The sequence below is a fragment of the Schistocerca nitens genome, chromosome 3 (genome assembly GCF_023898315.1).
Source record: "Schistocerca nitens isolate TAMUIC-IGC-003100 chromosome 3, iqSchNite1.1, whole genome shotgun sequence".
NCBI classification, from domain to species: domain Eukaryota; kingdom Metazoa; phylum Arthropoda; class Insecta; order Orthoptera; family Acrididae; genus Schistocerca; species Schistocerca nitens.
The window spans coordinates 649,017,538-649,045,213 of NC_064616.1; the positions used below are offsets into that span (position 1 = coordinate 649,017,538).

Consider the following 27,676-nt stretch of genomic DNA (forward strand, 5'->3'; position numbering starts at 1 on the left):
CTTCGTGATCGGGTCAAACAGGAGTTGGATCGTCTCACTACTTCCGGGGTCTTGCTTCCTGTCACTTCCAGTGAGTGGTCCTCTCCTGTCGTTGTAGTTGCCAAGCCCAATGGTGCTATTCGTCTCTGTGGCGATTTCAAAGCCACGGTAAATGCTCAATGCCTCATCGACACTTACCCTATGCCCCGTCCTGAAGAACTGTTCACTAAACTCGCTGGAGGGCAGTATTTTTCTAAAATTGACCTGTCAGAAGCTTATCATCAACTTCCTCTCGACGCTGCTTCCCGGCAGTTTCTGGTCCTTAACACGCCTTTCGGCCTCTATCAATACCAACGCCTGCCATTCGGGGTTGCTAGCGCCCCTGCTCTCTTTCAGCGATTCTTGGAACAATTATTGCTCCCTGTCCCTGGGTGTATCAATTACATGGACGACATTGTTGTCACGGGCTCCACCACTGACGAACATCTTCAAAATCTCCACACACTTTTTACTGTCTTACATACTGCAGGTCTTAAGTGTAACCTTCAGAAATCACAATTTTTTCAGGCATCTATCACGTACTTGGGGTTTCAACTCTCTCGGGATGGTATTCGTCCGCTTCAACAAACTGTCGCTGCGATCGATGCCCTTCCTCGCCCTACGTCTGTTAAGGAACTGCAGGCCTTCTTGGGGAAAATAGCATACTATCACAAGTTTTTACCGTCTGCAGCGTCGGTGGCTCAGCCGTTGCATCGCCTGTTGCATAAAAACGTGCCTTTTCACTGGTCCGCGTCATGTGACGCGGCTTTCCAGAAATTGAAGACTATGCTGATACAGTCCCCGTGCCTAGCTACTTATCGACCTGGCCAACATCTTGTCCTTGCTACAGACGCCTCTCACTACGGGGTTGGGGCAGTCCTTGCGCACCGTTTTTCTGACGGTTCGGAACAACCCATTGCTTATGCCTCCAAAACGCTCACGGATGCCCAACAAAAGTATTCTCAGATTGAGAAAGAAGCTTTGGCCATCATTTATGCTCTTCATAAGTTTGGTGTTTTTCTCTATGGCACAAAATTTCATCTTGTTACGGATCACAAACCACTTGTTTCCTTGTTTCACCCATCAACGTCACTTCCCGACAAGGCTGCACACCGCCTCCAGCGTTGGGCTCTTTACTTGTCCCGTTTCAACTATGAGATTCATTTCCGGCCAACGGCTCATCATGCGAATGCTGATGCTTTGTCTCGCCTCCCCATGGGCCCTGATCAGGCATTCGATAGGGACGAACTTTTGTGTTTCCACCTGGATGTTGCCGAGCAGCGGGTTGTGGACGGGTTCCCCATCACTGGGGACAGGCTGGCGGCTGCTACGGGTTCTGACCCTACCCTCTCCCGGGTTTTACGCTGTATTCAGACGGGTTGGCCTGATCGCCCGTCCGCTAAGACTTCTGATCCGTTGCGGAACTACTACCCTTTGCGCTACCGCCTCACGGCTAGGGATGGTGTTATGCTCCTCTCCACTGACAATGTTTCGCCGCGTGTTATGGTCCCCGCGTCTTTGCGTGCTTCGGTCTTGCGCCTCCTTCACCAGGGGCACTGGGGTGTGTCGCGCACAAAATCTCTGGCGCGCCATCATGTGTACTGGCCTGGCATTGACTCTGAAATCGTACACATGGTCGCTGCCTGCGGCCCTTGTGCGTCACAGGCCGCTGCCCCGAAGTCATCTTTGTCACCGTGGCCTTCGCCTGAGAAGCCCTGGGAGCGCATTCATGCTGATTTTGCGGGACCCTTTTTAGGTACTTATTGGCTCCTCGTAATTGACACCTACTCTAACTTTCCTTTCATTGTCCGTTGCACGTCACCTACCACCGCGGCAACCACCAGTGCTCTCGCCCGCATTTTTTCTTTGGAAGGCCTCCCCTCTACTCTTGTTACTGATAATGGTCCGCAATTTGCCTCTTCTGACTTTGCGGATTTTTGTGCTCGTCACGGTGTTACGCATGTCACGGCCCCGCCGTTCCATCCACAATCCAACGGTGAGGCTGAACGACTGGTCCGCACGTTTAAGGCTCAAATGCGGAAACTTCTGACTTCTTCTCCAGTTCCTGGCGTCTTACCGTTTCACCCCCATGGGCGATCACAGCCCGGCTGAGCTCTTACATGGCCGACAGCCCCGCACTCTACTTCATCTTCTGTGGCCTCCCACCTCCCGGCCGCGGGTGCCGTCACTTGGCCGGTTCACCGCCGACGACCTCGTCTGGGTACGGGGATATGGCAGGCGGCCAAAATGGAGCCCGGGCCGCATCTTAAGACACCGTGGCAGACGCCTGTATGAAATCCAGACGGACACAGGTGTTGCAGTGCGTCATTCGGACCAGCTTCGGCCTCGGGTGCCAACAACACCTGTTCCGAATGCCGCCACACCACCCTTGACTCTCCCTGATGCTCGGGATCTTGGCACATCTCCATACTCACAACGCCGCCCTCTACCCGTCATCGCGATGCCAGCACCAGAACGGATGCCACCAGACGACGTGCCCATGCGGGAACCGGAGGACCAACCAGTGTCAGAGTACATCTGCTCGCCTCCTCCTCCAACAGACGCTGACGCATCGCCCATGTCTCCTGTCATATCAACTGGACTTGCCGCAACGGGCAGATTGGTGCGTGGGGCCCCAGCAGATTCGACCCCTCCGTCTCCTGTCATCTCGACCCGTTATCATCGGGGACACTTCCGTCCGTACGGGAAGCCTCCTCCTCGAGACTTTACGTCGAGTCACACAACGCCTATGGACGTCAGCCATCTCCAGGACACATCCATCAAGACCAGTGCAACAATTTCAAAGGGGGGAAAAGTGTTGTGACTCGCCGATCATTTAAAGTGCCGCCGCGCAATTACGCACATCCTCTACGTGCGGCGCTGTCTGCCTGCCAGCCATGCAGCAGCGGCGCCACCTAAGCGGCCAGCCGAGCAGCGGCCGCTAGACTGAGACTCAGTGCTTATCTGAACGCTAACGTGAACACATGTTAACTTACTCTGTGACATATATGTGTTGTAGTGTCGTTCCTAAATATACTTGTTAAACTAGAAGTTCTAACATTTTGAAAAACAGAATGTTGGATGAACAGTCCAAATGCTTTTTTTCTATCAATATGCACTTGGGGCTATTCCAGTTTCAATTTGTACCATTTGCCAGTGCACTGGCTTCCACCATTTTTCAACAGGTTTTGGAACAGCTGACAGCAAATGTCCCTTTGTGTTCCAACTACCAGAAAAACATTTATACAACTTGGAGTGTCTATTCAAAGTGCTTTCAGAAGTGGCCCTCAAGTGTAACAAGGCAAAGTGTTCATTTTTCCACATGGAAATTGAATATTTGGGTCATGTCATTAATACTCAGGGTATTCATCCAGCACAGTCGCATTTGTCGGTGATCAAAGATTTGCCAGCATCTCATTGCATATGTGTCATTCTATAGGACATAGGACCGTAGGACCGAAGTGGTGTCTTTCTACATGACAGGTTCTACTGACTTTGAACAAAACCCTGTGCAATTATAGTCAGTTGGAAAAAGAGGCACTCCTTATTATTTATGGAGTTACCAAATTTCAGCAGTACTTGTATAGGCAATGCTTTCTTCTTATCATGCAGATCACAGGCTGATGACAGCTCTGTTGAGCCCCTCCAGAGTCTTCACCCCCTTGGACAGCTACCAGTATGAGCTTCCGTACAGGCCCACACCTCAGCATTCCAATGCTTATTTGTTGTCTTGGTTACCAGAAGGTATCGAATCAGCTTTTGATTCATTTGAGGATTCCTGTTTTCACTTAGATTCCCGGGATTTCAACACACTTCTTGGGTTTCCTATTGACTACTGATTCACTGTGGGTGAAACTGCATCTGACCCAGTTCTATGGGTGATTCTGCAGTGTGTCCACCTCGCAGTCTAAAGGAGATACACCACACTGCTGATGCGCTTTATATTTTCTGCACTGGCACGCTATTTCTGTGGATATGGTGGTTGTTCTCTCTCACATGGAGAATGACAATGTGCAAGTCCTGCTGGTCCCTCAATCATTCCAGTGGAAACTGTTGCATTTGCTCCACGAGGGTCATTGGGGAAGGTGCGTCCCAAGCAATTAACTACGTGCATAAGTTCCCCTTTGCCCTCCACATGCAGTCCAGTACAACTACTAGTACGGTGTCACCCCTCACCTCAATCTTTTGTCTTGAAAGATTGCCCAATGTTGCTGACAATGGACTACAAATCATGTCAGCAGACTTTCCTCAATTCTGACAGGTCAATGGCATCCAGCACATCACACCACCACCATGCCATCTAACAATCCAACGGAGATGCTGAACATTTTGTGTGCACTTTTAATACACAAATGGACAGGCTGTGCCTCTCCCACAGACGAGATAGGTCTTCAAAGAAGCTTATCTCATCCTATCCCTCCTTGCCACGAGATGGCAAGTAGCTGGTGGAGTTTCTGCACGGTTGTTGACACCATACGTTTCTTCATCTCTCGTGTCTGCAGCAGAAGTCCTACATTCTGCCGCACCCAACAAAGTTTCAGCCCCAGGAAACAGTGAGTTTCATGATGTCTGGCAAGGTGCAGTGATGGGAACAAGGTGTTGCTCCAGATTTGTTGGGTAGATCTATGTATTCTATCCAAGGTCTGAAGGGACTGCACTGGCTTCATATATATATAAAAAAAAAAAAAATTCATGGTTACATGATCTGCTGCAGTTTCTTTGTTCCCAGACCCAGTGCTCTACAGGGGTCTGCAGTAGAAGCCATCGTTTCTGTCTCCTCACTCACCGTGTCACCGCCTCTGGTTGAGGCATCCATGGAAGTTGCTGTGGAGCATCCAACTCCAGCATCGCTGCCTGTTCTCCTGTTCTACAGTCTGAGCTGATGTCCGTCCAGGGGTCATGTTTAGTCATTCACCAAGATGCCCCAAAGGATCCAGCTGCCATCAAGGATGGTCCATCAACAGCATCAGCACCCTCAGACGCGAGCAGTTTTTCAGCTGGTATTCCTGACCATTCACAAGGTAGATACTGGCATTCAGACAGGGGCCTGCCATCAGCCATAGTCACAGATCCTGTCCCCTCAGCAATGTCTGCCTCCTGACCTATGTCTATCCATGCCTCAGCAGTACATGGCAATGGTGCAAAGTTTAGCAAAGAGGAATGTGGTGTCATCAATATTTCGCATCATGAGGCTCAGAGTTAGCACCATCACAGACACTACTAGAAGCATAGCAGCCAGCTAGCATGGTCCACCACGAGATGACTGAGGGTCACACCTATGAGGAAGCTTGGCAGTGTTGCCACAGCCGGCTGCTATTTATGTGCGGTCTCAGAGCTCTATGCTCAGTCTGTGTTCAGTCGCAAGGCTTGTACCACGGAGCTACTTGAGTGTGTCAGCAGTGAGAAAGTACTTTCTGTGTAGTCTATACAGTGTGTCTCTGCCTACTTACAGTACTGTACAGTCAGTGAAGAGAGTCTTCTATAGCAAATACTTTGTTTAGAGTTGTGTCACCATTCTTTATTGTTTTAGGGCTGAACATTCTTACTCTCTAGATGTGACACAACACAGACAAGCACTGTGCTGGCATCATGATACTGTTGCATGGGAGGCAATACAAGAGGATGCAGGATGTCTGTAACATACTATTGTGGTATCAGAGTTCCCTCAATCACCGCCAGCCATGACCGAAAGTTATACCTGGTGACTCCCCACATACATCTTCAAAACAACAGAAGAATGAGAGCTCTCCCCAGGTCACCACCATATTTGCTGGTGATGGTCATCGGGGATAGTGCAGAACCACAATTCATTGCTGAACACAAATTGCGGTATCATTCATCAGCAAATCTTGCTTCTTGGTCATCGAACCACTCCAAACACAGCTGTTTGTTTTGTGGTGTTAACGACACTCTACAACTGAGATTGTAATTCTCTACTCAGGTTGCTGCTAGTTACAGGATGGGATGAGGCACTATGTTGCAGGAAGTTCATTATATATTCTCGGATGGCAGGCATACGAGGTGCATTCAAGTTCTAAGGCCTCCGATTTTTTTTTCTAATTAACTACTCACCCGAAATCGATGAAACTGGCGTTACTTCTCGACGTAATCGCCCTGCAGACATACACATTTTTCACAACGCTGACGCCATGATTCCAGGGCAGTGGCGAAGGCTTCTTTAGGAGTCTGTTTTGACCACTGGAAAATCGCTGAGGCAATAGCAGCACGGCTGGTGAATGTGCGGCCACGGAGAGTGTCTTTCATTGTTGGAAAAAGCCAAAAGTCACTAGGAGCCAGGTCAGGTGAGTAGGGAGCATGAGGAATCACTTCAAAGTGTTATTACAAAGAAACTGTTGCGTAACGTTAGCTCGATGTGCAGGTGCGTTGTCTTGGTGAAACAGCACACGTGCAGCCCTTCCCGGACGTTTTTGTTGCAGCGCAGGAAGGAATTTGTTCTTCAAAACATTTTCGTAGGATGCACCTGTTACTGTAGTGCCCTTTGGAACGCAATGGGTAAGGATTACGCCCTCGCTGTCCCAGAACATGGACACCATCATTTTTTCAGCACTGGCGGTTACCCGAAATTTTTTTGGTGGCGGTGAATCTGTGTGCTTCCATTGAGCTGACTGGTGCTTTGTTTCTGGATTGAAAAATGGCATCCACGTCTCATCCATTGTCACAACCGACAAAAAGAAAGTCCCATTCATGCTGTCATTGAGCGTCAACATTGCTTGGCAACATGCCACACGGGCAGCCATGTGGTCGTCCGTCAGCATTCGCGGCACCACACCTGGATGACACTTTTCGCAATTTCAGGTCGTCATGCAGGATTGTGTGCACAGAACCCACAGAAATGCCAACTCTGGAGGCGATCTGTTCAACAGTCATTCGGCGATCCCCCAAAACAATTCTCTCCACTTTCTCGATCATGTCGTCTGACCGGCTTGTGGAAGTTGTTTCGGTTTGTTGTCACACGATGTTCTGCCTTCATTAAACTGTCGCACCCACGAACGCACTTTCGACACATCCATAACTCCATCACCACATGTCTCCTTCAACTGTCGATGAATTTCAATTGGTTTCACACCACGCAAATTCAGAAAACGAATGATTGCACGCTGTTCAAGTAAGGAAAATGTCGCCATTTTAAGTATTTAAAACAGTTCTCATTCTCGCCGCTGGCAGTAAAATTCCATCTGCCGTACGGTGCTGCCATCTCTGGGACGTATTGACAATGAACACAGCCTCATTTTAAAACAATACAAATGTTTCTATCTCTTTCCAGTCCGGAGAAAAAAAATCTGAGGCCTTAGAACTTGAATGCACCTCGTACATGTGAAGGAATAATAATGTGCTTGATTCACAATATTGTGATCCTCCCTTGTGGCGGTCAGTTGAAGTTCAATGTTGAGATTGTTTCCATGCAGTCCAACATCGGCCACAGTCACATCTAAATGTTGCACAAAACTGGAAAGTACATTTTCTCCCAGGTGAAGACACACTTTTTCCATGTTAAGTGGCAGTATATTTTTCCTCAGAACTGTAAAACTTATCAATCCTTTGAATGGTTATGGTTTTATACTTGGGTGTAGAATTTCCTGACACTTTAGGAAATGAAACTCTCGGGAAAAAAACACATTTTGGAAAGATTTCTGGTGTGCAGCAACATATACGCTGAATATTTTCATATTAAGAAAGTATAAATTTTTATAACATGACAGAATAGTACCAATATGTAATGCCTATTAGGCGTACTACAAGCAAAAAGCTTTAAGTTAGAAAATAGTTTCACATTTCATTCATATGCTCCAGTTTCTCAAAAAGTAGTAGTACAAAATTTTTATATAAATTTGGCATTGTCATATTCTTCCATAACTTGGGTGATGTCCCTGTTTCTTCTCCTTCCTTATAACAAACATCCTTGTCATCACTAATTCTGTAACTATTCCTGCCATTGTCAAAACTTATTCGCCGGTTAGCTTCACTAACCCTGCCAGAATCACTGGTTTAGTTATCCCGCGATTAGTCTCCGGGTAGGTGTTGTTACATGCTCATACGTGTTTTCCACACTACTTCCAGAACAGAACTTAAGCAGCTGCTAGCTGGGGACTGTGCAACTGGCCCTTACTAGTGTAGCAATCTGGCCAAAAATTTTCTGTCAAAATTTTATATTCTTGGATACACCGAAAAGATAATAAGTAACATTTCTTACCTGTTATTCCTGTTAGTCATTTATATGCACTCTGGTAGTCGGAATCTACAGATTTCATAAGTAATTGTAACAATGTTAATCATTCGCAAACCTAATCAACTACATAATCAGACAGTGATTGGCATTCGCCCGTTCGGCTTTACTCCACTCAGCTCGTATAGCCCCGTCCCCATTTACCTGTGAGAAAATTTATTTCTAGGTGCGACGAGGATTCCCCTGACAGAGACATCATGTATACTATGCACACATTCTAAAATTAACGTATGATTCATTCACAAATCAACTTAAAATGTGTTCATAAACCAGCAAGGATGCGTTTCAAAATCATATGAATTAATCAGTAGACCAACATGCACTGGATGCTAGTCGCTTTGTATAACTAGGTCTTTTTCCTCAAGAATATGAATTTGGTGCCCCCCCCCCCCCATAAAAAAAAAAAAAAAAAAAAAAAAAAAAATAATTATCCACCCGGGTCAATACCTCGGTTTGCATCCATCTTAATATCTGGATCAGGTCCAGGGTGATTTTATTTTCTTCCAAAAGTGAAAAAAATATCTGTGGGTATCATGTATAAGGATTTTTCTGTCTGTAAACCAATGTGTGGTTCCTGAAGAGGGGCAGCAGCCTTTTCAGTAGTTGCAAGGGCAACAGTCTGGATGATTGACTGATCTGGCCTTGTAACAATAACCAAAACGGCCTTGCTGTGCTGGTACTGGGAACGGCTGAAAGCAAGGGGAAACTACGGCTGTAATTTTTCCCGAGGGCATGCAGCTTTACTGTATGGTTAAATGATGATGGCGTCCTCTTGGGTAAAATATTCCGGAGATAAAATAGTCCCCCATTCGGATCTCCGGGCGGAGACTACTCAAGAGGATGTCGTTATCAGGAGAAAGAAAACTGGCGTTCTATGGATCGGAGCATGGAATGTCAGATCCCTTAATCGGGCAGGTAGGTTAGAAAATTTGAAAAGGGAAATGGATAGGTTAAAGTTAGATATAGTGGGAATTAGTGAAGTTCGGTGGCAGGAGGAACAAGACTTCTGGTCAGGTGACCACAGGGTTATAAACACAAAGTCAAATAGGGGTAATGCAGGAGTAGGTTTAATAATGAATAGGAAAATAGGAATGCGGGTAAGCTACTACAAACAGCTTAGTGAACGCATTATTGTGGCCAAGATAGATACGAAGCCCACACCTACTACAGTAGTACAAGTTTATATGCCAACTAGCTCTGTAGATGATGAAGAAATTGAAGAAATGTATGATGAAATAAAAGAAATTATTCAGATAGTGAAGGGAGACGAAAATTTAATTGTCATGGGTGACTGGAATTCGAGTGTAGGAAAAGGGAGAGAAGGAAACGTAGTAGGTGAATATGGATTGGGGCTAAGAAATGAAAGAGGAAGCCGCCTGGTAGAATTTTGCACAGAGCACAACTTAATCATAGCTAACACTTGGTTTAAGAATCATGATAGAAGGTTGTATACATGGAAGAACCCTGGAGATACTAAAAGGTATCAGATAGATTATATAATGGTAAGACAGAGGTTTAGGAACCAGGTTTTAAATTGTAAGACATTTCCAGGGGCAGATGTGGACTCTGACCACAATCTATTGGTTATGACCTGTAGATTAAAACTGAAGAAACTGCAAAAAGGTGGGAATTTAAGGAGATGGGACCTGGATAAACTGAAAGAACCAAAGGTTGTACAGAGTTTCTGGGAGAGCATAGGGGAACAATTGACAGGAATGGGGGAAATAAATACAGTAGAAGAAGAATGGGTAGCTTTGAGGGATGAAGTAGTGAAGGCAGCAGAGGATCAAGTAGGTAAAAAGACGAGGGCTAGTAGAAATCCTTGGGTAACAGAAGAAATATTGAATTTAATTGATGAAAGGAGAAAATATAAAAATGCAGTAAATGAAGCAGGCAAAAAGGAATACAAACGTCTCAAAAATGAGATCGACAGGAAGTGCAAAATGGCTAAGCAGGGATGGCTAGAGGACAAATGTAAGGATGTAGAGGCTTGTCTCACTAGGGGTAAGATAGATACTGCCTACAGGAAAATTAAAGAGACCTTTGGAGAGAAGAGAACCACTTGTATGAATATCAAGAGCTCAGATGGCAACCCAGTTCTAAGCAAAGAAGGGAAGGCAGAAAGGTGGAAGGAGTATATAGAGGGTCTATACAAGGGCGATGTACTTGAGGACAATATTATGGAAATGGAAGAGGATGTAGATGTAGATGAAGATGAAATGGGAGATGCGATACTGCGTGAAGAGTTTGACAGAGCACTGAAAGACCTGAGTCGAAACAAGGCCCCCGGAGTAGACAACATTCCATTGGAACTACTGACGGCCTTGGGAGAGCCAGTCCTGACAAAACTCTACCATCTGGTGAGCAAGATGTATGAGACAGGCGAAATACCCTCAGACTTCAAGAAGAATATAATAATCCCAATCCCAAAGAAAGCAGGTGTTGACAGATGTGAAAATTACCGAACTATCAGTTTAATAAGTCACAGCTGCAAAATACTAACACGAATTCTTTACAGACGAATGGAAAAACTAGTAGAAGCCGACCTCGGGGAAGATCAGTTTGGATTCCGTAGAAATACTGGAACACGTGAGGCAATACTGACCTTACGACTTATCTTAGAAGATAGATTAAGGAAAGGCAAACCTACGTTTCTAGCATTTGTAGACTTAGAGAAAGCTTTTGACAATGTTGACTGGAATACTCTCTTTCAAATTCTAAAGGTGGCAGGGGTAAAATATAGGGAGCGAAAGGCTATTTACAATTTGTACAGAAAGCAGATGGGAGTTATAAGAGTCGAGGGACATGAAAGGGAAGCAGTGGTTGGGAAGGGAGTAAGACAGGGTTGTAGCCTCTCCCCGATGTTATTCAATCTGTATATTGAGCAAGCAGTAAAGGAAACAAAAGAAAAATTCGGAGTAGGTATTAAAATCCATGGAGAAGAAATAAAAACTTTGAGGTTCGCCGATGACATTGTAATTCTGTCAGAGACAGCAAAGGACTTGGAAGAGCAGTTGAACAGAATGGATGGTGTCTTGAAGGGAAGATATAAGATGAACATCAACAAAAGCAAAACGAGGATAATGGAATGTAGTCAAATTAAGTCGGGTGATGTTGAGGGTATTAGATTAGGAAATGAGACACTTAAAGTAGTAAAGGAATTCTGCTATTTGGGGAGCAAAATAACTGATGATGGTCGAAGTAGAGAGGATATAAAATGTAGACTGGCAATGGCAAGGAAAGCGTTTCTGAAGAAGAGAAATTTGTTAACATCGAGTATAGATTTAAGTGTCAGGAAGTCATTTCTGAAAGTATTTGTATGGAGTGTAGCCATGTATGGAAGTGAAACATGGACGGTAAATAGTTTGGACAAGAAGAGAATAGAAGCTTTCGAAATGTGGTGCTACAGAAGAATGCTGAAGATTAGATGGGTAGATCACATAACTAATGAGGAGGTACTGAATAGGATTGGGGAGAAGAGGAGTTTGTGGCACAACTTGACCAGAAGAAGGGATCGGTTGGTAGGACATGTTCTGAGGCATCAAGGGATCACCAATTTAGTATTGGAGGGCAGCGTGGAGGGTAAAAATCGTAGGGGGAGACCAAGAGATGAATACACTAAGCAGATTCAGAAGGATGTAGGTTGCAGTAGGTACTGGGAGATGAAGAAGCTTGCACAGGATAGAGTAGCATGGAGAGCTGCATCAAACCAGTCTCAGGACTGAAGACCACAACAAACAACAACAACAACAACAAACTATCCTTGAATAACCTTCCCAATCAAGCATACCATTGTGCCCCCACTAACTGGTTTGAGAAAACGGTAAATTAGTTTTTTGGGGAAGCAAGGATTTACTTTACTTTCTTAAAACTTTCAGAGAGGGATCGTCATCTTCTTGGCCAAACAGTAAAAGACTGCTTGAAATATCACTGCGGCAAGACCACTGGCACAATCAGGTATTAGCAAGTATAAAATCAGTACAAATATCCATAAAACAAACTAAGTGTTATTTTCCTCCATGTAGCTGTTTTATATAAGATAAAATAGCACTGTTTTCTAAAGTGCACTCAACAAATTAAATAATACCACTAGAATACTTACGAGTACAGGGCATAGTTTTTGGGTCTTTCTCTGCCCGATAATACTGTGGATCACACTGACACTCACTAAATCCATAATCAGATGCCTTGCTATGGTCTGGGCATGGCTGACAGGGCTCATCTCCAGTGATGTGCTTGAAAAATCCAGGTGAACATTCTGTGGAATATTAAAAATCACTATCACTTTATTCTCTTCATAAATTAATAAAAATTGACTTAATACGGGTTTCATTCAATTTCTAACAATCACCTACAAATAGAATGACAGGTAGAAAATTTGTAAAAGATGAAGGATGGAAGATCAGGTGTTAATGTCCTGTCTACAGTGCAGTTATCGGTGATGGAGCACAGGCTCATTTATAAAAAGGATGGAGAAGGAAATCAGTTGTGTGCTTTACAAAAGAGCCATCCTCAATCTTTGCCTCTAGTGGTTAAAGTAAACCGCAGGAACGATAAATCTTAGAAAACATAAATCTCATGGCTAGATGGGGGATTTAAACCCTGCTGCTCCTGAACGTGAGGCTAGTGCTATAATCACAATGCCACCTTGCACAGAGTATGTGTTTAAGGTGATCAAACTTCTGTGAAAGAGGCTCCTTCATACAAGGCAGTGTCTGTGTGAACTAGTTTACCTATACATAGTTTTACAGACCTCCATGCATTCAAATATGGAACCGTGGGTGTCCTAGTTTATAAAGATGACACACTGGATGCTCACTTACACAATTATACCACTTGCAATAGGCGATTGTCCTACAAGACAACAATGTTCCACCACACAACTCATTTTATGGCCAAAACATTTTCAGCAACAAACAATTTGGCACTCTGAGTGTCTGGCTCTATCTCCCAAACTGAACATCCTAAGTCACATTCAGGAAGTTTTCAGCAAGTGTTTTCTGTGCACAGACTTCCTTTCCATATCCTTGCATACCAAGAAGAGCTTTGCAAGGAAAATTACATGTGGAAATGTAGGGTGCCACTGTCATTATCACATGCTTCTCCATGTACTGTATTGCTGCTTGTAATATATTAAGCAGACAAATCCATTTTGTAAATTTCAAGCATAATTTATTTGGCTGTGATTATTATTTAAAATTTTATTTATGTTGTGTCAAGTGTTTTATGTTTTGGCTACAGTAGACCACATTTGACAGAAGACTTTTTGAATTATCATCATTTTTATGCTTTTCCCTTGATTTTTGGCAATCAGTTTAAAACATAATTACTGAACTCCTATGAGCCATGAAAAATTGTTATAAAGTCATAGTCAAGTATCACATACAAGCAGATGAGGAATTTGATAAATACCCAATAACCTATTGAACGGACAGTTGATTGTTTTACAAATTATATCAATGTGTAATAGGAATTTGAAAATTGTCTGACAACATACCAAAAAAGATACTATGATAAAAACAATGAAAGCATGTAAATGTTACACTGTACAGGAGGAGAACATGTGCTGATAGGACAAAGATGGGGAAGGAAATCGGCTGTATCCTTTACAGAGGATCAATCTCCCAAGCATTCACCTAAATCTAAGTAGCCGGATGGGGATCTGAATATTGCTGCTCTCAGAAGCAAGACCAGTAGCAATGTACATAATCTTATGATAAGTTTTATCAGTTAACAGAAGTTTCAGTTAGCACAAATTATTAAGATTTTTAGTCTGTTGCATCATTAGATTGTTTCATTTAACACCAAGTTTCAATGTTTTTCTCTTTTTTTCCTTTTGTTTCTCTGCTAGAGTTGCATGAGTAACACTGCTTGACAAACGTAATCAACAACGACAACAATCACGACGCCAACAGAGTGAGCAATAAGATCCAGTCAGCCAATGCACTTCTGTGTTCAGTTATGCTTTTTTACCTTAAAAGAGAGGTAGTATGAGTAACAACTTCACAGTGCTAAGAACAAAAATGTTGAAGCTTTAAGTCTAGAATGATTCAACTATGTGCACACTTCCAATGTATCTTTAATTGGACCTATAATTCAGTCAAAAGCAGACAAGATTGAAAGAACCTTAGACACTCAATATTTCTGATGTGCTTGTGGTTAGCTGTACTGGCTCCAAAAGCGACACTCAGTTTCATCATTAGCGATTTGTCAAGAAGCAAATAAAGCTGATGAAGAAGAAGCAAACAGCTGGTTGCATCAGTTTGACAAAATGGGAAAATGTATGCCTCATTTCATTTCTACAAGATGGACAAAAATGGATTTTTATACAACCTTTTCAAAACATGTACCCACAAAATAAAAGGTGACAAGTGCCATTGAGGAGCACACAGTAAAGAATGTTTATCTGTTGTACTTGTACATAATTCAGATACCAGTGATAAACATCATCCTTGGGTGATAATTCTGAAAAACAACCATGTTTTACGAACATAAACATTGATACGTTACTTTGGACCTATTCTCACCTTAAGAGAGCTTGGATTGATAGTTCATCATTCTGTAAGTGGCTTCTTCATTTTAACATTCAAAAGGTAGTTCAGAATAGGCATGATAGGACATTGGACACGTGTAATATGCTGTAGTAAAAAGTTGCTTGTGAATCATTCCCCTGCAGCAATCACTTCCCACTCCAACTCTACTCGCACCGTGTCATCATGGACTCGCCACAGCCTACTGTTCACTTGTTTATCAGCAATCAAGTGGGGCAGCGTCTCTCCGAAAGCTGCCTCAAAGAATAGTCTCTAGCTCCTTCACTCACTGTCTGGGTTCAAAGAGGCATCACTTTTTCGTCAGTCCACTTGCTCTCAGTGTGTAGTTCAGATTTACTCTCCTTCATATTGCACTACCATTTAAGTTGCCATTTTGGTTATTACTGTGGCTATTATTCTGGTTTTGATTCTGTTTACTATTGTGGTTAGTCTTCTATTAGTTATCAAGAATGTTGAAAAGAAAAAATACTGAAAACTGTGTTTTCAATGAGGAATTGGAGATTAAGTACATTTTTGTACAGAATTCCGATGAGAAACTGCTATGTTAAATACGAAAAAAGTGCTTAAATTAAAAACAAGGTTAGTAATCTTGCTTAACATTTCCCTTCACTCCATAAAGCAACACATGGAAATTACTCTTGCTGCTGAACACTTTAAAACAGTTGCTCTGCTACATAACACTGAAAGTCGAATTCTTGATATTGGACATAGCATACAAAAGAAACTAAACAATTTAATTACAAACTGTTGGTACTATTCTATGTGTGTGCAGTAGAGTACTGATCAAACAGATCTATGTTAGTCAACTACTGACTTTTATTTGCCTAATAATGGACAATTTTCCTGTACATGAAGAGCTGCTTGCTTTAATTTCGTTAATCACAACAACAGGATTGGATATTTTTAACGCAGTTAACAAGTGTATTGACAAAACTGGTGGTTCTAAAATGTGCTCTGCTATTTATACCGATGGTGCACCAGCTATGACCACTGATGACTTCGTTGGTTAATTAAGAAAAATGGAATAAACTGTTCAGTGTTTCATTGCATTATTTGTAAGGAACTGCTATGAGGAAAAAGTGTCAGAAAGTTTTCTGTAGTGAAAGATGTAACAAAAATTATGCAGAGGAAATCGAGCACTATCTCACTCAGAATTTAAACATTTTTTGGAATAAGCTGACGCAGAATACAGAGACATACTTTTTCATTGCAAAATTTGTTGGTTGAGTGCAAGAAAATATTTAGTTCATTGTTTTGCACTTAGATAAGAACTTTTCAAGTTTTTGAGTATAGAAATAAAATTGGATACCATACCACCTGAAAACAAGCTGAAGAATTCACTTTATTATCAATATTAGCATTTATAACAGACTTTACAAACCATTTAGATAATTTGAATTTGCATTTGCAAAGAAATTTCTGATATCTTTATACAGATATTAGTGCAATTTCCCCAGTTGCTGTGATTTGAAACATGAATGGGTTTAAAATTTTTGAGATTTATTTCCCTTATTGATGAAAGTCTTCAATGAGTTTCACAATTGTTATAAAGATTTTAAATCATTATCTTTAATAATCCAATGAAAATTAGTCTTGGAAATGTTTGAAGTTATCTTCAAGAAGAAGTATGCGGTTTACAAAATGACCCATTCTTGCTATCCAGAACAGAAAAAGATGCAGCAATTTTTGAAGTCATGTCACTATGTTGGTACCTACAACTTGCCGACTTCACTCTTCAAATAAAATCTTTATTCAGATAAACATACATTTGTGAAAGTACATTTACTTCCGCAAAGTACATTATATCTGCTCAGCATAATGCAGTTATCAATGAGTCATTGGAATATCTACTACATTTTGCTGCCACAAAAATTGAAATTGATATTGCAGAATTTGTCAAGATCAAGTTAAGAAATCAAAACATAAATATTTAAATATGTCTTTACTGTCAGTACAAGAGTTTGAGACAAATAACCAGATAAAAATCAAAATTTTAGTAGATTGTTTCCTTTGAAGTTCACATACATGGAATAGATAGGATCTACAATCCACAATGATTGATAGTCATCCCTGCAATTGGCCAGCATGTGGCTATGACTGTGGCAGGGCCACAATGGCATCACAAGGGTCAAGATGGAGGGGAAAGGATTCGACAGAAGGGAATGGTTCGTGGACCCATGCTTTGACAGGCCTGCTGTAAATGGTTAACATGTAGAAAAAACTGTCCCAAAAATAGAATGCCACTGTAGTATTTTTCATCCTTTTTTACCCATTGTATTAAAAAAGGCAATCACATTACACTCACTTCAATATTCACATCCCACACCACATAATATGTCTGGTTCTGCCTGGGGTTGACATTTATTACAGCGTATGTAATGTTCATTGTTACAGTTTCACTCAGTTGGGATGCATAGCTATAGTTGAATTCTTTTATCTTGGTGGCTCGCGCATGCCCTCCCAGACACGGGAGATTGCTGCGTTGCCAGTTGCACATGACGCACGCACCAAGAGAAGCAGTGCCATAGTATAGTATAGTTCGCAAGCTTACGTTTAGGGGGGAGCACGCAGTTTATGAAGTAAAGCCACCACGGCCGCATTAACCCTTTCGCTGCTACAGATACGTGGTCCCCGCATTCCACGCTGTGCGCGATTTTGTCACTGCACTGCTCGCCTGTGCTGACACATGGTGTTTCCGACTGCTTTGACACACTTATCATTCGATTCCACAAAAACTATTTGCCCCAAAAATTAGATTTTTTCACATCTTCTTGACTGATACCTTCCCCCCACTTCCTTTGACTGATTGAAGTGCTTTAAAATAAAGCCAAGCGCGCCCGGTGTAAATAAAACTTTTATTTCTCAATATTACATAAGACACCTATGTGGTACTTAAATTAAATGAGATATTGTTATACAGTAAATTTTATATGAAATTTAGGTACCTTGTCCACATTTCATTCTCAACATTGTGGCAACTAAAATCGACCATATGGAAAGTATACGCTATGGACTTTTACCTCTGCAAACTCTTCAAAATTTCGTGCAATGGTTTACTACATTTAATGCTGCGCAATAACTGGGTTGAACATCGAAACAAAATTAAGTCACGTATGGGGGGAAGGTATCAGCCAAGAAGATGTGTAAAAATCTAATTTTTGGGCCAAATAGTTTTTGTGAAATCGAATGATAAGTGTGTCAAAGCAGTGGGAACACCATGTGTCTGCACAGGCGAGCAGTGCAGTGACGACAAAATCGCGCACAGCGCGGAATGCGGGGAGCACGTGACTGCAGCAGCGAAAGGGTTAATGAAGAGACAAAGCACTAGAAATTTCAAAAAATTGCATTCAAACGAATAAAATTCATGAAGTAAGACACTTCGATATTGTTTTTAAATAAAGAAAATATTTAGCATCGCACAAGGTTTTGAACTCTTTACCTTTCGCTTACTAACCCAACGCCTTAACCGTTACGCTATCGCAGCTCGTAATGCAATGTCTCTCCATAAGGACTATAACAGGTCATGCAAAATTCTGACAAACACTGTTGGTATGCCTATGAATTACTCACACTTCGTCGAAGTACAATAGGAAATAAACAATTACTGCTGTTCTTTATTGCGAAAAAGCGGTTCGTGAAATTGATACAAACACCTTTCCTTGCTATCGCCTGAATTAAGAGTCTTATTGCTTGTTTGGTTTAATTAATTAATAGAAAATGAAGCAATTGGTATAAATAATGGTTTTTCCAAACTTTCAAAAAACAAAGTCTGCTATCAAGACATTGCTTTTGTTCTATTACTTTATTTATGACTGAACGTTTCTAAAACTGAAGACACTCGTCCGTGCTCTGCTCTGCAGTCGAGATCTGGCAACGTCGTTCTCTGACTGTATTTTTTGACGTCAGATGCGCAGAACGAACCTAAACTCGGCTGCCAACATAAATGACGCGCACTTTAGTGTTAGCTTCCCACAATGCAGGTAATAGCTGATACTCCAAATGTTGTGAGCAAGATGTCTGGTATGCACACAGTGTTTCAAGTACACAGCAAAAATGGCTCGTAAGAGGGGGAAGTACCAAGTACTCATGTGGGATGGATGTTTGTTGCTACTGCTATTAACATTATCTTATTTACGCAAATCTAATGCACACTTTTTTTTACCATATGCAGTATTCAAAATTGGGGTGCAGATAAGATTCAACAGCACATTACATTTGAATAAAAACTTGAATCCATCATTCACTGGCAACGTCATTGCAACTTAAGTATTTTTCCCCACATTAGAATGCACTGTCGTAATTCTCAACTTCGGTGCATTATTGATGGCTTACTACTGCATAGTATGTTTTCATTAGGTAGTCATGAAATGGAAGGCAAGCAGAGAAGAACTTTGTGTGATGCTACTTTCAAATGTAAGGAAATTCTTTATGCTGAAAAATATGGTAACAGGAGGGCTGGTCGAGAGCTCAATGTAGCTGAGAGTTGCGTCTGCTTACTAAAGAAATGGAAACTGGCATCATTTGATAGCTGTGGATGGGTTGATTGCTTTATGAAACAGGTGGGCTTATCTCTGCAATGCCGTACAACAGCATGCCAAAAGCTTCCATAGGATTCTGAGAAAAAACTTCAATAATTTCAGCAATATATAATCATGCTTTGGAAAGAGAAGAATTTTTCAAAAGACCAAACAGGCAACACTGATGAGATGCCAGTTTGATCTAAAACGCACATAACTACATGATTGATGATAAGGGAACAAAAGAAATTACCATTAAAACATCAAGATGTGAAAAACAGTCCATTACTGTAAAGATGGAAATCACAGCAGATGGGAGCAAACTTCCTCCTTTCTTAAACTTCAAGTACAAAACAAACCCTAAGATCTCTAAAAATGAAAAGCTGTTCCCTGACGATGGCATTGTTTGACATCAAGAGAAAGGCAGGACAATGAAACTTGACTGCTTGACTGGCTCCAAAACGTATGGGAACTCTATCTTGTTGAGCTTTCAAAGCTACCATCAATGCTTTGTCTTTATGGATTTCGTGGTCAACTCACTAATGATGTAAAAACGAAGATCCATAGCCAAGCCAGTGACACTGTCACTATTCCTGGGGGAATGACTTCCGTGTTACAACCGCTGGATGTTAATATAAACAAACCTTTCACAGGTTACATTCAGGAAGCGTACGAAAAAAGGTTTTGCGATCCAAACTGTGAACTGACTCCACGAAGCAAAATTAAGCTTGCCGTACTCCACATTATTGCACACAGAGCTTCAGCTGCCTGTAAAAGAATTGAAGCACCAATGATCATAGACGCATTCAAGAAACACAGAATTTGAAATACTCTGTATGGCATGAAGGTGATGTGCTTTGGAACGACATCAAGGATCATGGGGAAAGATGAAATGATTCTGTTTCCAAGGACACCAGCAATGACGACATTAGTGAACAATGACGAGTAACACCTGTAATTTACGGTTGCATCTCATGCAGCTAATCAAGTTAGGCGTTCTTTTTTAGTAACGACTGTGTCACTTAACAATGGGTCACTTAAAAACTATTGTTGTTTGATTGTTCATGTATACATCCATTGATATGTAAAATAGACTTAGCCTACCAGTGATGTGCCAAAAAAACTCTTTTTTAAGATTTTAATTTTCAAAATTGGAGTGAGCACTACATTCAATGGTGCATTAGATTCACATGAATACAGTATGTGCACAGTTATCAGCAGGAAAACTATATGGGAAAGCTCCTCAAAGTAATCTTCATCATTCTGTGTGTTCAAATAGTTTGACTGATATTGGTTAAAAGAAACACATGAATCACCTAGTAGTTGCAAAGATGTCTCACATTGGCCAAATGCCGATTAGTAAATGTGCCTTTGTGCACTTATGTTAGAGCTGTACCAGTAATTTGGCCTTCAACTGATGTACTGGGTGTTGGAGCATATCGCTCTGTGCATCATGGGTCATCAGCTTGTTTGGAACGGCAATTATAATTAAGTTCAGAATCATTTCTGTGCTTTTGAAATCAGAAGTACATGTTATCCCAAGAACTGTAATATTATGTCTATGCCAAGCCAATATCTCTTTCAAAGTACTCAGCAGCTCAGAACATAATATCTTGAGAATATTGCAGGTGAAATGGGTAGCTACAAGTACTGAAAGTGGACTGATAGGTCTGTGTAATGAGCTTTATGCAGTCCTCAAAACTGCCTCCTGTGAACTACAATGTGATTTTCTGTCCAATACTTATCATCACATTTCCAAAAGATGGTATGGGGAAGAGCTATCAGTAGGTATGTAAATGTTATAACAACGCAAAAATTGATTTTACACTAGACAAATGTGAACTGAAATAATCATTGGAACAGTAAAGAGCTTGGACAGCCAAAACGGAATCTATATACACTGAAGAGCCAAAGAAACTGGTACACCTGCCTAATATCGTGTAGGGCCCCTGCGAGCACACAGAAGTGCTGCAACATGGTGTGGCATGGACTCTACTAATGACTGAAGTAGTGCAGGAGGCAACTGACACCATGAATCCTGCAGGGCTGTCCATAAACCCGTTAAAGAGTACGAGGTGGTGGAAATCTCTTCTGAACAGCATGTTGCAAGCCATCCAAGATATGCTCAATAATGTTCATGTCTGGGGAGTTTGGTGGCCAGCAGAAGTGTTTAATCTCAGAAGTTTTTTCCTGGAGCCACTCTGTAGCAATTCTGGATATGTGAGGTGTTGCATTGTAGTTCTGGAAATGCCCAAGTCTGTCGGAATGCACAACGGACATGAATGGATGCAGGTGATCAGGCAGGATGCTTACATTCATGGCAGCCATCAGAGTCATATCTAGACATATCAGGGGCCCCATATCACTCAAACTGCACATGCCCCACACCATTACTGAGCCTCCAACAGTCCCCTGCTGACATGCAGGATCCATGGATTCATGAGGTTGTCTGCATACCCATACACGTCCATCTGCTCGATACAATTTGAAATTAGACTCGTCCGACCAGGCAACATGTCTCCGGTCGACAACAGTCCAATATTGGTATTGACAGGTCCTTGCGAAGCGTAAAGCTTTGTGTCTTGCAGTCACATTAAGGGAATACAAGTAGGCCTTTGGCTCTGAAAGCCCGTATCAATGATGTTTCATTGAATGATTCACACGCTGACACATGCTGACAGTGCAGCATTGAAATCTACAGCAATTTGCAAATGGGTTGCATTCCCTCATGTTGAAAGATTCTCTTTAGTCGTCATTGGTCACGTTCTTGCAGGATATTTTTCCAGCTGCAGCGATGTCGGAGGTTTGATGTTTTATCGGATTACTAATATTCATGGTACACTCGTGCACCGACTTTAATACTACGTTCAAAATCACTTAAATCTTGATAACCTGCCATTGTAGCAGCAGTAAGCAATCTAACAACTGCACCAGACACTTGTTGTCTTATTTAGGCATTACCCATCGCAGCACTGTAGTCTGCCTGTTAAGATATCTCTCTTTTTGAATACACATGCCTATACCAGTTTCTTTGGTGCTTCAGTGAATAACAGATAAAGATAAAGAAAGATTGAATGTGTTCCTGTCTCGTGGGTCATGGTCTTTTGGCAGAAGAACAAAGCCGAAAGAAGGTTTAGAGGTGGTTATGTTCTATAATAAAGGAGAAATAAAGAAAAAAGTTTTTTATCTTTTGTCAGTTAGCACAGCTTACATTACGAATTTCTACTGCTCTTGTTGGCTATGTCTGATTACTTTTCATCAAATCTGGTAGCATTCTCTCTGATTCTGGAGTCCTATTATTTTTCTGCTCCACCAATGAACCATTACATTTTTGTTTATTTGAATTCTCTTATTATGTTATATGTGCCACAATTTATGAACTGAGTAAGATCGTGCAGTGGTAGTCACATGCTTCATCTCCAGCATTAACATTTTCCATGTTTTTTACAAATCTCCAAACATCAATTTCAAGATGGTTCTCAAGGAAAAATGCCACACACAACTTCTTTCCCTATACTTGTCCAATATGAGATTTTGCTCTGTCTCTAACGACCTCTTTGTCAATAGGATGCTACACTCTACAACAATTTTCCTTACTCAAAATTCTGAATTATATTTTCACTTTAAACACAACATGATGTGTATAGTACATCCCGGTTCTATTTTATCATGATTTAAATTGTTATGTTTCTTCACTTATTACTACTATTAATTTGTTTTACATCACTACTCTTTTCTTTTTCTTCTTAGAATTGTCTCATGGTTACAGTGCTTCCATATCATCATTTCTACTAAATTAAAGGCACTAACATGACAATTATACTAGACAACATCAACAGGACATGCAGTTATTTTTTCTTTTTGTGTACCAGTATAAACACTACACTTAAGTTCAGATACATAAAATAAAGGCCCACATAATGAACATCTGGAACTAAAAGAGAAGGAACTGTTATTCATTTATCAGTTATAATGTCGTAGTAAAAAAGAAAGCTGTAATTTACCATCTAAAAATGGACTTACGTGCACAGGACTGTTTCTCCACTTTTGCTTCAAATCCAGCTTTGCACTTGCATCCTCCAGAAGGCAAATACCACTTCCCATCACCTTTGCATAAATAGGTTGGCATATCAACTTCTTCAGAATTTTCAACACATTTCCCAGTAGCTCGTTCAATGAATGTCACCTCTTTCCCAGTGGGTGTTGTTGGAAAGTGAGCGAAATTCACAGTAACTTCTGGGCATGTCAGATAATAAACCTACAATAAATTAAATACACAAGAAGTTATCCTCGTACATCTTTCACAAATATGAAATTAAGAAACAACGTAGACAATGTAGCTGTGTGTGTGTGTGTGTGTGTGTGTGTGTGAGTGAGTGAGTGATTCATATTGTGCATGCATGCACATGTGTTCTGTATTAGCTCTATGAAGAACATCATCCAAAATCTTTGCAATGTTTCCAGTCTAGTTTATGTGCTTATCAACTGTATGGTGAGTCGTTACCTTTACTCCTTATATTACTTGTTTTCCACTGCAGAGTTTCGATTATCGTAAAGGTACAACTACTACATACAGAAAATTGTTGGTAGATGCTGATTCTGAAACACTTACAATAAAACACTGAAGTCTGTTCTGTATCAACAAACTTTACAAATTTAATTAAAAAAAAAGACATGCAAAGAAATTTACCTTTATTGCTAAAAGAGATATACAAGCGCCTTGATCTCGGAATGCAAAATACACTCCCTTCTTGGTAACAGGAATAGATTTGATTTCGGTGTTAATAATAACTTCACTGTTAGTGTTGAAACGTCCTTCACCAGCAGCAATGCGACCTGTAAAATATCCAACAGTATTTGATGTAAAACAAATTGTTCATAGCCCCTACCCTTCCCCAAAAAAGAGAAAGAGAGAGAGAGAGACGTGAAGTATTTTAAGCTTCACTGACAGCAGTGGCATTTGCATTTGTTACCAGAAGAATGACACACTCTGTCCAGCTGCACGTATCACAACTATAATTCAGAGTAAACCTTTTTCATTGTAATTTCATAATTAATATCAAGACCCTAATGTCATCACTGTTTAGCACTCAACAATTTTAAACCCGTCCAAATTTTACAATAAAATACTATAGATAACTACCATTTTACATAATTTCAACTATGAAATAAGAATGAGATCCATTTAAACGAGCCACAAAAATGCAATCAAAAGCAATTAGGTAATAGGGTCAAATAATTAATATCAGTTTCAGTTCTATACACTGCCTCTCAAATAACTAAAATGTAAAAGTCTGACATTTCCTTGACATCTTATTTTTTGTATTTAAGCAATGTTCTATCACCTGTACTGGTGCATAAGCATATATCTTGGCATCATCCAAACATCTGATGTGATTGTGAACTTTAATGAGTTTTTATATTCCTCCTTATATCCAATAAACTGCTCCCAACCACATATGCTACAGACAAATTCCAGACAAATGAAATTGTCCACATTTAAACCTGTAACAGTTCTTGTGGTAAGTATAAGAATTAGTGGATAGAAAGTGGCTAGTGAAAGTTCTGAAACTCATTCTGTGTAAACTGAGCCAAGTATATTGCCACGGCAACCAAAACAATTATAAAATGAAAAATCTTACAAGTAACCAAGTACCTGTGGGATTTTCAATACACAGCCAGGAGGAGGGTGGGGGGAGGGGGAGGAGGAGGAGGGAGGAGGCAACTGTCCCTAGTGAGAACTTTTTTAGTATATGAATATGAAAAAAGATCTATAACCAAAGTGTTCGAATTTTTATGACTTGAAATAGCTGGAAAACTACCAATAAAATGACGTGAAAAATATAAAATGGCATAAAAAATATATAAAGTGAGTTATAAAATGAATTAGAGTAATGAAAAACTTTATAGGAGGTTCGCTCTGAGATTACAACAAGAAAACAAATTTAACATCACTGTGTTTTCCTTTAATAAATCTCTCTTTTTGAAGATTGTACAAAAACTGTTGTGTAATCATCCCACAAGGAGAGGTCTCCAGCAGTGGGATCCCAGGTATCACACCTTGCAGCCATTCACCCAATTGGGCCCCCATTTGTGAGTAACTGATGAAAAAAATATTGGAATTTTGCATGACGCTCAATAACATTAAAAAAGTTGCATTACAAAGACTGGTTGTGTGGTGTAATGGATAGGGTCAGGGCTTCACATGCAAGAGGCTGTGGGTTCAAATCTAGTTAGCTGTATGAAACTTCTTTGTTTTTAAATCTTTATTGAAATGACTTTGATCGTTAATTTTTATTCAGTTAATTGGTTTACATGTATTTTTTATTTTTATTCCTTTATCACAACATTTTAATCACAATATGAACTTTTTCATTTCTTTCTTTTTTTCTTTATATCATTCTTTCTTCACTCGGAATTTTTGTGAATGTGAATTTAATTATATTTATCTATTACAATATTCAATTATTTGAAAATTATGATCTAAATAACAAAAGACAAGATAATCTATTTATACTGACGGTGCAATGGTGTGAAAAACATTTTTTATTACAAGATGTACAATTCTTTTGCATGGTAATCGTCACAGAAACATTTAAAACATGGCCTAAATTCCTATTGCACTATGGGCAAAATACCACCGATGAAGTTTTACGTGAAGGAAGAGTTCATAAGTAAAACAAAATTCAAGCAAAATGAGGAATAGATATAATGAATGCATTAACCTGGACGAAAAAATAGGATGATAAAACCAAAGAAATTATACTAAAATTAATATATAAAAATTAAATACACATGAACAAAGAATTCAAGTGGAAAAAAGAATGTAGGAAGAAAAATGAGAACAAATGAAGAAGTCAATATTATGATTAAAATGATGTGACAAAGGAGTGGAAATCAAATATTATGTTTAAATGAATTAACTAAACCAAAATGATGATCAAAGTCATTTCGATACAGATTTAAACTAATAAAGAATTGATGTACATGACAAGATTCAAACCCACAACCTCCTGCATGTGAAAATCTTGCCCTATCCATTACACCACACAACCAGTCTACATAATAAAACTTTTTAACACTATTGAGCATCATGCAAAATTTTGAATTTTTTTTTTTCGTCAATTATTCACAAATGAAAGCCCACCAAGGTGAATGGCTGCAGTGTGTGATACCTGGGATCTTAACCTAGAGAATCGTATAGATGGTTTCAAAAAGTCAATCCCACCACTGGGGACCTCTCCTTGCCAGAGCTATTGCAAAGTATGGCAGCCTGCTAGAATAGATTCTTGAAAGTGATGGAACGTCTGTTATCAAACAACGTGTGCTTGTACTTAGAAAATCTTTGAATATTTTGTGAAACAACTAGGGTGTACACTTTGATACATTACTTCAGTTTCAAAAATGACTTTAAAAAATCGACACATGCATTCCACCAATTTGGTACAACATAATACCAAATATTGACATTTTTGTTTCAATACCCATACCTAGCACAAGTTAATAACAGCAAGTGACGTGATAATGACGACATGCAGATGAACCATCAATTTATGTACAACATGTACAAATACACTCCTGAGCAACATTGTTATATCCTTCCTATAGGCACATGGATTGTTCATTCTTGCCAACATTAAAAGAACAAACTGATGTGTAATAAATGACCATTAAACACAAACATGTAAAGTAGTAAGTTTGATTACAGTATGGTATGGTACCTATTTGACAAAAATGCAAAATTATTCATAAATTTACATTACTATAGCCAGAATTTTTGGTATTTTAATATTTGTGAACAATGCATAGCTCATAAAGAAATAAAGATTACATGTTCATGTTAGCAAACTCTGGGCACTATTAATAGGTTACAATACATGAAATGAAGGCACAATTGACTACGTGACAAAACAACTACACATTTATGCGGTCCGATAATGGGGATCTCCATGATGAGAGTTCTGTCAGAAATGTTACCTTCCTGAGGAACAAAACAGGCACCTTACAGTTCCATCATCACTAAGCGTGCATACCTCCATAAGCCTCAAATGACTATTGGTCTAACAAAACAGTTGCATAACAAAACACTCTCGACATAAGTTTACTCCTACCAAATTCAAATAATGGTAAACAACTGTCTGATGCTAATTTAAAGTAGCATATTGTGTTATATTTCTTTTCATTTGCAGAAGGTGTTTTCATATGTACTATGTGGCCTCTAATCAGTACTTGTCAGTAGAAACAGGAAGTTGTCATCAATGCAGCTATTGCCATTCCATGTAATTTAACAGTAGATTACACTTATTGAGTAAGTGTTGTAAAACAGCCCTTCATTTAATTAATTT

The 27,676-nt window shown here is 40.3% G+C and overlaps 1 protein-coding gene across 7 annotated transcripts in view; it reads right to left on the reverse strand.

The window, feature by feature from the left end:
* Positions 1–27,676, reverse strand: part of LOC126248609 (ephrin type-B receptor 1-B) — a 364,329-nt gene that overhangs the window by 125,299 nt on the left and 211,354 nt on the right. For all 7 annotated transcript variants that reach the window (XM_049949753.1, XM_049949752.1, XM_049949749.1 and 4 more), the window contains 3 exons: positions 24,022–24,167; positions 23,355–23,589; positions 12,366–12,521 (listed from right to left, as the gene is read on the reverse strand). In XM_049949753.1, coding sequence (XP_049805710.1) covers positions 12,366–12,521; positions 23,355–23,589; positions 24,022–24,167 — 537 coding nt within the window. The remainder of the gene's footprint in view (positions 1–12,365; positions 12,522–23,354; positions 23,590–24,021; positions 24,168–27,676) is intronic.